Consider the following 11,816-nt stretch of genomic DNA (forward strand, 5'->3'; position numbering starts at 1 on the left):
TCTCGGCCTCCCAAAGTGCGGGGATTACAGGTGTGAGCCACTTCGCCTGGCCCTTTGCCATTACTTTCAATGGGAAAAACCACAATTACTTTTGCACCAACGTGATAGGTTTCTTGTAAATGCTATCAAGTTGAAATCATTCCCCTCTAACTTGCTGAGCATTTTTTATCATGAATGGGTATTGGATTTTGTTAACTGCTTTTCCTGCACCAGTTGGCATGATCATATGATTTTACTTCATTAGCCTGTTAACATGATAAGTTACATTAATTTTCAAACGTTGAACCAGCCTTGCATACCTGGAATAAATCTCACTTGGTCATGGTGTATAATTCTTTTGGAATTTTTAAAAGTAATTTCTTCTGAACTTCAACTATTAGCCCCAGAAGAGAAATGTCACCTTATTATCTAGAGATAGGGATGTTTACTCAGGGTCTGGAGCTTCTGGAACTTAAAAGACCCGGATTCACAACCCAGTTTTGTCATTTACTAGCTCTGGGCCTTTGGCAAGTCACTTAATTCTCTAAACTTTAGTTTCCACACCTGCAAAATGAGGATGACAAAACTTATGTCAGAGGATTGTTAAAGGAACTAAATGAGAGAATAAGGTGATTCCGCATTGACTACCTGCCTGGCAGTCAATCATGGTAACCATTTGATTTCCAGAGCAACAACCATTTTGGAGTAGAAATTGGAGAATTTTGGAAAGACAGTTAGACACAGTATTAGGAACAGGACACAGAGCTGACATGATGGGATTTATCCTAAATGATCACAACCTCTGTAATCATTTATCCTTGGGTGGTTGGGTGGGGTTTTTTCTTCATGTTATTGAGTGCTTTAATAAGTATCACTACAAGACACCAAGAAGGTCATTCAAAGGCATTCTCATCAATAGTTATTATTAACATATTGAACGAAACAGAATTGCACTGCAGGAGTTCAGCACTCATTAGTGGCCTGCTCTGCACATAAAAATTCACCCTGCCTTTTCAGGCTGAAGAATCCTTCAGTTACATTATTTTTACCATTCAAAGTAATGGCAAAAACCACAATTACTTTTGCACCAACCTAATAACTCCTGACTGCCCAGGTGACCTTCAAAACTCCCCGTCTTACTTCTTTGGATCTAACTATGTCTTTAAACATGGTATAAATAAGGCAAGTCCACTTTGTGGTGGTGGTACAGGAAAATAAATTGGCTGGGAGACAAATAAGCAACAAATGAAATGGAGTACTACTGCACTTTACCTTCAATCCCATGCTCCTTGAAAACAAATAAGGAATCAAACTGACCTATGACACCGACTTTGTTTTTTTTTTTTTTTTTTTTGAGACAGAGTCTCGCTCTGTCACCCAGGCTGGAGTGCAGTGGCGCGATCTCGGCTCACTGCAAGCTCCGCCTCCCGGGTTTATGCCATTCTCCTGCCTCAGCCTCCCGAGTAGCTGGGACTACAGGCGCCCGCCACCTCGCCCGGTTCGTTTTGTTTTTTTTTTTTTTGTTTTTTTGTAGAGACGGGGTTTCACCATGTTGGCCAGGCTGGTCTCGAACTCCTGGCCTCAAGTGATCCACCCGCCTCGGCCTCCCAAAGTGCTGGGATTACAGGCATAAGCCACCACACCCAGCCGACACTGACTTTCAAATATGATCGTGACTGACAGAAAAATATGCTTTTTTTTTTTCGTTTTGAGACTGAGTTTTGCTCTTGTTGCCCAGGCTGCAGTGTAATGGCACAGTCTCAGCTCACTGCAACCTCCACCTCCTGGGTTCAAGCGATTCTCCTGCCTCAGCCTCCCAAGTAGCTGGGATTACAGGCTCCTGCCACCATGACTGGCTAATTTTTGTATTTTTAGTAGAGACGGGGTTTCACCATGTTGGCCAGGCTGGTTTCGAACTCCTGACCTCAGGTGATCCGCCCGCCTCAGGCTTCCAAAGTGCTGGGATTACAGGCATGAGCCACTGCACTGGCCACTTTATTTTTTTTTCTGAGACAGGGTCTCACTCTATTGCCCAAGCTGGAGTGCAGTGGCAACATCACGGCTCATTGCAGCCTCTAGCGATCAAGCGGGCCTCCCACCCTAGCTTCCCGAGTAGCTGGGACTACAGGCAGGCACCACCACACGCGGCTAATTTTTTTTTATTTTTAGTAGAGACGAGGTTTCACTATGTTGCTCAGGCTGGTCTCAAACTCCTGAGTTCAAGCAATCCTCCTGCCTCAGCTTCCTGAAGTGCTGGGATTGCAGGCATGAGTCACCCAGCTGAAAGATGCATTTTTGTATTGTAATCTGGTGTACACACACACACACACACACACGCACGCACACACATAACTGAAGCAAACGTTTAATGAAGTAGTACTTATCTTACTACCTGTGATGCATGTGGAAATTTCCCCATCTACTTTGTTACTATTATTTTGTATTGCAGCTTGTAACTAATGATGCCACAATCCACGTGACCTGCTACTGGATGGCAAGTGAGCCACAAGCCGGCGTAGGCCCGAGGTGATGTAGGCCCATTAGGGAACTCCTGCTAGGCAAATGGGAACCACGAAGGAAAGACCTCCACGGGCTTCCCTACAGGCTGGTGTTTCAGTGAGTCCGCCTGTGAACAAAAACTCCTTTTCTCCTCTCGAGATCACCGTTGTAAAAGTCAGCAAAATGTCGAGGGAACTCCCTTGAAGATTGCATGTTTGTCTAAGGGCTGCTACATTTCCTCTGCCTGGAACATAAATAGAAGGAATAGAAATCACATTCATTCAGGAACTGAAGTTGACTGGGAGAGGCTGCACTTCATCCCTGTCTGTACCCCAGACCACAGTGAGGGCAGACACCAAAGTGCTGGGTGCCCCTGCCTATACCCGAGACCACGGTGGGGACAGACACCAAAGACCAGGGGCTGCTTGAGACCAGAGAGAGGAGAATTAGACAGAAGACTCCTCAAATCAGCCCAGTCCTGTGAGAGACCTGGAGTTGACTGCTCCTTTCGGCAGCTCTGATGGCCCACACAGTAGGACTATGTGTGACATCCTGTGGAGAGTGCTGCTGAGGACAAAGTGGGCCACGACCTGGAGAGTGCAGTTTCCCGTGTGGGGCTGGTGAGGTGGGCTTTAGGCTGGGGGACAAAAAAATCTTCCCTGAGAATTTGGCCTCAGAAACAGAGGGAGGCCTTAGCATTCCCAGTGCGTGTGGGTAGGGAGGGAAGTTAGGCCAGCTGCAGGGGCCTCTGAGGGGGTTGGGGGCTAACAGTTCTGCCAACAGCCCCGTTCAGTGTTAGTCAGTGGCCTCTTCACTTCCCTTCTTTTATAACCAACCCTTTGGAGAAGTCTCATTCACTTCCCAGCCTGGTGTTCTCTTCTGGGCTGTGAAGCAAGGGCCTAAACCATCTTTGGGCCTGAGGATCAAAGAGGACTAGGGTTCCCTTCCTTGAGGTCAGGTTGAGGATGGCAGAAGGGACAGCCAGCCAAGGACAGCTGTGCCCAGCAGACATTGTCCTCTAGAGGGCGGCACTGTGGTAGATTAACAAAGGTGGGTGGGTGTGGGGGCTGTTGACCTCAGTTGTGAAACCACCACAGAGGAGCCTCTCGGAAAGAGACAGAGGGCTAAGGGGGAATATTTTCCAAAGATCAAGCTTCTGGGGAGTTGAATACGGTAAGTTGAGTATTTGTAAGGAAAACATTTTTTAAAGGAAAAATATGAGCCTTTTGTCTCTGTATTTTCTGTTCCCTTAACTTGAAAGAACCAATACAAAGAGGCCATAGCATTCCTATTGGCTAAATACAGTGTCCAGCAGTCTCGCCGGGGGCTAGCGGATTGCTCACCAGATTTCCCCCTCGAGTCTCTCTTCCTTTTGACAGTTCTGAAAAGTACAAGTTTTTATTTGTTTTTTAGAGACGGAGCCTCACTCTGTCACCCAGGCTGGAATGCAGTACCGTGATTGTTAGCAGTGGTGAATCCGCCCGGGTCTGCAGCAAACTCAATCCTTGCCTCTGCAGAGGAAAGAATTTGTCTAAGGGGCATAAGGCAGAGTGAGAGACCAAGGCAAGTTTTAAAGCAGGAGTGAGAGTTTATTTAAAAGTTTTAGAGCAGGAACAAAAGGAAGTAAAGTAGACTTGGAAGAGGGCCAAGCAGGCAACTTGAGAGATTCAAGTGCATGGTGTGACCTTTGACTTGGGGTTTTCTATGTTGGCGTGCTTTTGGGGTTGCGTTACTTCTCCCCTGAGTCTTCCCTTGGGGTCAGCTGCCTGCATGCACAGTGACCTGACAGCACTTGGGAGGGGCTGCATGCACAGCGCATTTACTGGAGTCGCACGCATGCTCACTTGAGGCATTCTTCCCTTACCAATCCAGTGTTCCTAGAGGAAGGTTAAACTCCGCCATTTTGCCATTTTGTGTGCATGTTTGAGTCCACTCGGCCAACTCCTGAGATCTTATGAGGAAGCTGCTGATCACCAGTTTCAGGTGTTTTCTATCTTTTGGCAGCCTGCCTTTCCCTGATACCAGCTGCAACAAATTATTATTTGAGAGGGACACCTTAACAACTGCCTGCCCATCACCTGATGGTCGCCTGACATTCCTGGTTGGGGGAGAGCCCTCTCCTGCTCTGCTCATGCCTGACTACCTGCCCTAACATTATCATAGCTGCCTGCATCCTTGAACTCCTGGACTCAAGTGATCCTCCCACCCCAGCCTCCCTAGTAGCTGGGACTACAAGCACGTGCCACCACAACTGGCTATTTTTTTTTTTTTTTGTAGAGACGGGCTCTCGCTGTGTTGCCCAGGCTACTCTAAAACGCCTGGTCTCAAGTGATCCTCCTGCCTCAGCCTCCTGAAGTGCTGGGGTTACAGGAATGAGCCACCACACCCAGCCTGGAGCACTACTAGTGTCCACTAATATTCCCAGTTCCCTTCTCCTGGGTTCATAGGGGAATCATGTTTCCATTTTTCAGTGAAGTTAAGTCTGGCTATGTGACCTTTTTGGTCAATGAGATTTGAGCAGCAACGTGTGTCACATCTGGGTGGAAGCATTTAACAGTGATGCACAGGGTGGGTGCAGTGGCTCACGCCTGTAATCCCAGCACTTTGGGATGTGGGCAGATCACTTGAGGTCAGGAGTTCAAGACCAGCCTGGCCAACATGGTGAAACCCTGTCTCTACAAAAACACAAAAATTAGCTGGGCATGATGGCAGGTGCCCTCCCAGCTACTTGGGAGGCTGAGGTGGAAGAATTGCTTGAACCCGGGAGGGAGAGGTTGCAGTGAGCCTAGATGGCACCATTGCACTCCAGCCTGGGTGACAGACAGACTCCATATCAAAAGAAAAAAAAAAAAGAAAAAAAGTGATACACAACTCTCCCAAGCTCTCCTCTTCTGTGGCAAACCCTAGAGCTTCGTGTTTAATAACAATGTCCTAAGATGGTGTATCCTTTGTCAGCCTGGGTCCCTGAATGGCTACAATGAGCAGAGCCCCACTAATGATCCTACAATGGACAGGTAGCATGAGCAAGAAATAAACCTCTGTAAGCCACTGAGCTTTGGGAGTTACCTGTTACCACAGCATAGCATGGCCCATCCTGACTGATACACATAGTTTTGCTTAACAGAATCTATAGTACCTACTATTTACTTAAGGTACCATGTAGCCAGTGATGGGGTGAGAGCCTAAATGAACTCAAAATGGAAACTCTTCATTCCCTATTTTCTCACGAGAGCTCATGATGGCCACAAATTCACTGGGAACTCATTCCAAGCAACTCTGGGTCTGTTTGGCAGTAAGTAGCTCCCACGTTCCCAGAGTTCTACTGGGCTGGGTAGCTCTATAAAAACCTGTTTCCCTGGAGGCTATTTTAATGCTGATACTCCTTCAAAAACATTCAGCCAAGCAAATGTCCATTAAAAAGCTGGCCATCTAACCACCCAGGCAGAACCGGAGCAGCATTTTGAGGCTGACTCTCACAAACCCGCTCCAAATGAAAGGAAGGACATTCCTCTCAAGGCAGCACCTTGTTCCTCAGTAACCCAGGCTGCATGTCTGCCATGGACTTCCCTGGATACCTCAATGCAGAAATCTGGTCTCCAGGATTCTCGTGACCTTCACTCAGTTACCATGGCCACGACACTCAGTTTGAGCAAACAACAATTCTGCCCTCGTCTGATTCTCGCTTTTCAAAAGAAAGACATTTGGAGAACAAATTCACTTTGAAACATTACAATCAATCAACAGGTTTCCAGCTTTGAATATTGTGACCAAACCAAAGCAAGCCATGACCTAGAAACCTCTTTAGCCCATAGAAAAAAAATGACTGCTTAATAATTTTGATAACTGTAAAAATTTCAATATAGAGTGAATCTTTTTTTTTTTTTTTTAAGAGAAGACGTCTTGTTCTGTTGCCCAGGCTGGAGCACAGTGGCGCAATCATAGCTCACTGTAACCTCAAACTCCTGGGCGCAAAAGGTCACGATGTTTGCAACCAACTCAAACTGTTAGTAAGAAATAATAATAATACGGAGAGAGAGAAAAAGCAAATATGGTAAAATGTTAACAATTGGGAAACCTAGGTGAATGGCCAAAGTGTTCATTCTTGCAACTTTTCTGTAGGTTTGAAAAAAATCACACATGCTCCACATTAGTGGCTTTCAAATTTTAACCATAACCCACAATAAAATATAAATTGTACACAGTAACCCAGTACACACACACATATATGTATAATTTAACAAATGCATATATATTAAATAAAAAGTTTCACCGGGTGTGGTGGCTCACGCCTGTAATCCCAGTACTTTGGGAGGCTGAGGCAGGCGAATCACGAGATCAGGAGTTCGAGACCAGCCTGGCCAACACAGTGAAACCCCATCTGTACTAAAACTACAAAAATTAGCCAGGCACGGTGGGGCAGTGCCTGTAGTCCCAGCTACTCTGGAGGCTGAGGCAGTAGAATTGCTTTAACCCAGGAAGCGGAGGTTGCAGTGAGCCAAGATCATGCCATTGCACTCCAGTCTGGGCGACACAGCGAGACTTCGTCTCAAAAAAAAAAAAAAAGTTTCACAAAACAATACTTAGTCTTATAATATTACGTGATACTCTGTGACTTTTCTATTCTATAATTTTTTTCTTTTTTTTTCCAGACAGGGCCTTGCTCTGTCACCCAGGCTGGAGTGCAGTGGTATAAACACAGCTCACCACAGCCTCAACTTCCTGGGCTCAAGACATCCTCCCACATCAGTCTCCTGCATAGCTGGGACTATTGGTGCTCGATACCATGCCCAGGTATTTTATTTTTTTTTGTAGAACTGGGGTCTCACTATGTTGCCCACACTGATCTCAAACTACTGAGTTCAAGCGATCCTCCTGGCTCAGCTTCCCAAAGTGCTGGGATTATAGCCATGAGTCACTGTGCCCAGTCTGGTTTTTTAAAAATTTAAAACCCATTGAGTTAATGACCATTAATGGTTGAAACATCTGAATACACCTGTCCTCAGCAGTACTTTGTGCGACATTTCCAATACTTAGTATTACACAGAGACACAGGAGTGTCCCCATGAAGAAGTGACAGCTTGGCCGGGCATGGGGGCTCACACCTGTAATCCCAGCAGTTTGGGAGGCTGAGGCAGGCGGATCACCTGAGGTCAGGAGTTCGAGACCAGCCTGACCAACATGGAGCTAAAAATACAAAATTAGCCAGGTGTGGTGGCGCATGCCTGTAATCCCAGCTACTTGGGAGGCTGAAGTAGGAGAATCGCTTGAATCCAGGAAGCAGAGATTGTGGTGAGCCAAGATCGCGCCACTGTACTCCAACCTGGGCAACAAGAATGAAACTCCGTCTCAAAAAAAAAAAAAAAGTGACAGCTTGGTGCACCCTGAATTCATGTGAGTTTTCTTACTTCTTTTTTTTTTTTTTTTTTTTTTTTGAGACGCAGTCTTGCTCTGTTGCCCAGGCTGGAGTGCAGTAGTGCAATCTTGGCTCACCACAACCTCTGCCTCCCAGGTTCAAGCGATTTTCCTGCCTCAGGCTCCCAAGTAGCTGGAACTACAGGTGCATGCCACAATGCCTGGATAATTTTTGTATTTTTAGTAGAGATGGGGTTTCACTTTGTTGGCCAGGCTGGTCTCGAACTCCTGACCTCGTGATCCACCTGCCTCAGCCTCCCAAAGTGCTGGGATTACAGGTGTGAGCCACCACGCCCAGCCTTCATGTGGATTTTCAAAACCCACCTCTTCAAATGCAGAGAGGACATTAAAAAGATTACAATTTCCAGAATGTTGACAAATGCAGTCATAGCATGCAGTGTAGAGAACAGCTTGGGTTCCTGGGTGAGTGGTGAGCAGCATATGCACTTTTCTTGACTTGACTGCCTTATAGTCTGTCAGGAATCTCTGCCTGTTGTGACCAGCTTAGGATAGTTCTGCTGCAAACCACAGAGATGGGCACGGCAGGCCAGCAGAGCCAGCATTTGCAACTCAGCCTGCAAAGCCTTATTCTTGCAGCCTATGCTAAACGAGCTGCTGACGCTGAGGCAGACAGAACAGTCAAACACCATTTGTTCCCACCGCAACCCTGAGAAAAGCTGGGTTTGGTAGGGCCCCTAGGTGGGATTTGGTAGCCCCACCCTCAGACACAGCATACCCGAGCCATGCATGCTTGCTGCAGGCCTGGCTGGCCTTTGCCCTTGCAGTCAAGCCTGGGGGAATATAGTTGGCCAACTCCCAACCTGAGAAATCTCTAAATCCCCTATCCCAGCTACTGGCTGCCTCCTTCCCTCTTGGCCGTTACTCAGCCCCGAAGTGTGCAGCCCATAATAATTTCCACACCTAATGGAATCATCCAAGCTGGAGCCTCCCTGCCCCGCTCTCTGTGTCTTCCGGACATTCTTCCCACAAAACGCTAAGAAAAAAGGATTGTGTGGCCTCCTGGGAGATTCACAATGAATGTTAGCATATGAAAGACTCTGAAAAGTCCAGCAGTACAGAAACCGGTTTAACCTTTTTTTTTTTTTAATCCTCGGACTTTACAAATTTATTTGTCCACAAACACACCCCCTGCTGCCCCTTTTTTCCCTACCCTGCCCTAAAGTTCCTTTGTGGCTAGGGCCAGCCCTGGGAATAACTGTGGAGTAAATGAACTGGATCTTTGTTTTAAACGCCTCCTAAAACATCTCAGACCCCAGGAACCACCGCCACCCTTTGTCTTAAGTCTCTCTCCCATCTCCTTTCTCTCACGTCCTGCCCACCTTCCTGAATCCTAGTGTTTCCAGGTCCCTGGAGAGGAGGAGGAGGATTGTGGTAGGAAACAAAGGACTTGGGTATAATGGGTTACCCCGCCAGGAGAACTCGGACGGCTCTTAACTACTTAGCCAATGGAAGTCTCTCTAATTCAGGCCTTGCAGGCACTGTTGCCTGGAAGATGGTGGGGTGGGGTGGGGTGGGATGGGGTGGGGAGGAGAGAGGAGGGGAGGGGAGGGGAGGGGATGTGAAGCCCGAGAAGCTTCCGAGTCCTAGTCTTCCCACCCGAGGGCCCACGTTCATTCTTGGCCCACGTTCTTTTCCAGTGGATGCCCGTGTGACAAGAGCAGAAATACATACCATCCTCCCCCTCGAGTGGCATGTCCCTGTGTTCTCCCTGGGGCCATCTCTGGAGGGAAACGGTTCATTTCACCCTCCACTGGGATTTTCACCTCTGCCCCCCATCCCATCTCCTCTCCCCTTTCCACAAACACTCTCAAGCCCAGTTAAGCAAACTTTGCCCCTCTGGCCAGTCAGTCCATCTGCAGGCCAAACACCACGTGCTGGGCCACACTGGGCAGGAGACAAGAGGTGAGGAGAAACCAGTGCTGCCGGCCAGCGCCTCCCACCCCACGGGAGGAGAGGCTGTAGGACAGGGAGGCGTTGGCCAGCCCCCCAGTGGTGTTGGCCTCCTCCTCCACCAGGACCCTCGGGGCCAGCAGCTTGGAGAGGAGGCTGCTGAACCTGCTCACGGTGGTGGCCGCTGGTTCTGGGGACGGGCCTGGACTGGACGTGGTGAGGTTCAGCTCCTCGGGGTCCACACAGAGGCCATTGGAGGAGCGCCCGAAGGTCACCCGGCTGAGGTCCAGGCCGGCCACGGAGCCCGGGGAGGCGCACGGCACGTCGGTGACACGCCCAGAGCCCTCCATCCAGTCCCGCAGCCACTCCAGGCGGCAGTCGCAGCACCACGGGTTGCGGAAGAGGAAGAGGCGGCCCAGGAAGAAGCCGGGCTGGAAGGCGGCCCAGGCGAGCACGGTGAGGCGGTTGCTGTTGAGGTGCAGGGCGAGGAGGCCCGAGAGGTTCTGGAAGGCGCCCTCCTCCACGAAGGCGATGCTGTTGCGGTCCAGGTAGAGCAGCTCGAGCTCGGCCAAGTCAACGAACCAGGCGCGCGCCACGCGGTCCAGTGCGTTGCCACCCAGGTTGAGCGTGCGCAGGCGCCGCAGGCCGCGGAAGGCGTCGGCCGGGAGCTCGGCCAGCAGATTGTCGTTGAGCAGCAGATGCTCCAGGACGCCACAGTCACCGAAGGCGCCAGCGTGCACGGCACGGACGCGGTTGGCCTGCAGGCTGAGCGAGCGCAGGCGGCGCAGGCCCTGCAGCGAGCTGGAGGCCACCGCCTCGATGCGGCCGCGCTCCAGGTGCGCGTGCGTCAGGTTGGCCAGGCCCCGTAGCGCGCCCGGCACGCGGCGGAACAGGTTGTCGAAGGCGGCGAGCTCGCGCAGGGCCGGCAGTTCGGCCAGGAGGCGCTCGGGCACGCTGAAGAGGCGGCAGGCGGCTAGGTCCAGGCGGCGCAGGCGGCCGAGCGCCGCGAAGGTGCGCGCGTGCAGGTAGCGTAGATCGCCGTTGTGCGCCAGGCGCAGCTCAGCCAGGCGCGGCAGGCCCTTGAAGGCGCCGGGCGTGATGAAGGACAGGTTGTTGTGGCGCAGCGACAGGCGGCGCAGGGACGGCAGCGTGCCGAAGGCCCGCTCGCCCAGGAAGCGCAGGCCGTTCCGGTCCAGGTCGATGGAGACCGCCTCGCACGGGAAGTCGGCCGGCACCCGCAGGAGGCCCGCGCGGTCGCAGCGCACTGAGCAGCCGCGCTCCACAGTACTGCAGGCGCAGGCGGCGGGACAAGCCCGAGCGCAGGACCCCACGGCCCGGGCTCTAGGCAGGCCGAGGACCACCACTGCGGGGACAGGGTGGTGGGGGGTCGGGAAGGAGGAGAAAAGAGAAAAAAGGAGCAACAGTCAGCCAAAGGTCACCCCAGGAAAAATCCTGCCTGCCCGGGCAGCAGGATGCAGGCCCTCCACCGAGTTACCCTGTGTCCGGCGCATGGCCTCTTCCCACCTCCGAGGCCTCACACGGGTTTATCCACCTAAGACACCCGCTCCTTTGCTTTCCAGTTACCTTAATCAGCAAAACCCAGCTGCAATCCCTGCAGCTGACCCCAATCTAAACTCCCTCCTGCCTGTACCACCACTCGTGTGCTCCCAGTGTGGCAGGCCAGGTTTCACTAACGCGGGCCTCCTATAACAACTGTTTCAGCACTGACTGGCATTAAAGCTGGCCCGCCAGGCCGGGCTGTAGCCCAAGCCTGTAATCCCAGCACTTTGGGAGGCCGACGGGTGGATCACGAGGCCAGGAGATCGAGACCATCCTGGCTAACATGGTGAAACCGCTCTACTAAAAATACAAAACTAGCCGGGCGAAGTGGCTGGAGCCTGTGGTCCCAGCTACCGAGGCTGGAGGCAGGAGAATGGCGAAACCCGGAGGCGGAGCTTGCAGTGAGCTGAGATCCGCCACTGCACTCCAGCCTGGGCCACAGAGCCAGACCTGGG

At 50.9% G+C, this 11,816-nt stretch overlaps 1 protein-coding gene across 1 annotated transcript; it reads right to left on the reverse strand.

Moving 5' to 3' along the window:
• Positions 1–8,830: 8,830 nt before the first annotated feature.
• Positions 8,831–11,198, reverse strand: NYX (nyctalopin; the record flags this gene model as incomplete). Its single annotated transcript, XM_021932620.2, has 1 exon — positions 8,831–11,198. A coding segment is annotated over one exon (1,443 nt), but the record flags the coding sequence as incomplete, so codon positions are not given.
• Positions 11,199–11,816: the final 618 nt, after the last annotated feature.

This window comes from Papio anubis, chromosome X, assembly GCF_008728515.1.
Source record: "Papio anubis isolate 15944 chromosome X, Panubis1.0, whole genome shotgun sequence".
Lineage (NCBI taxonomy): Eukaryota > Metazoa > Chordata > Mammalia > Primates > Cercopithecidae > Papio > Papio anubis.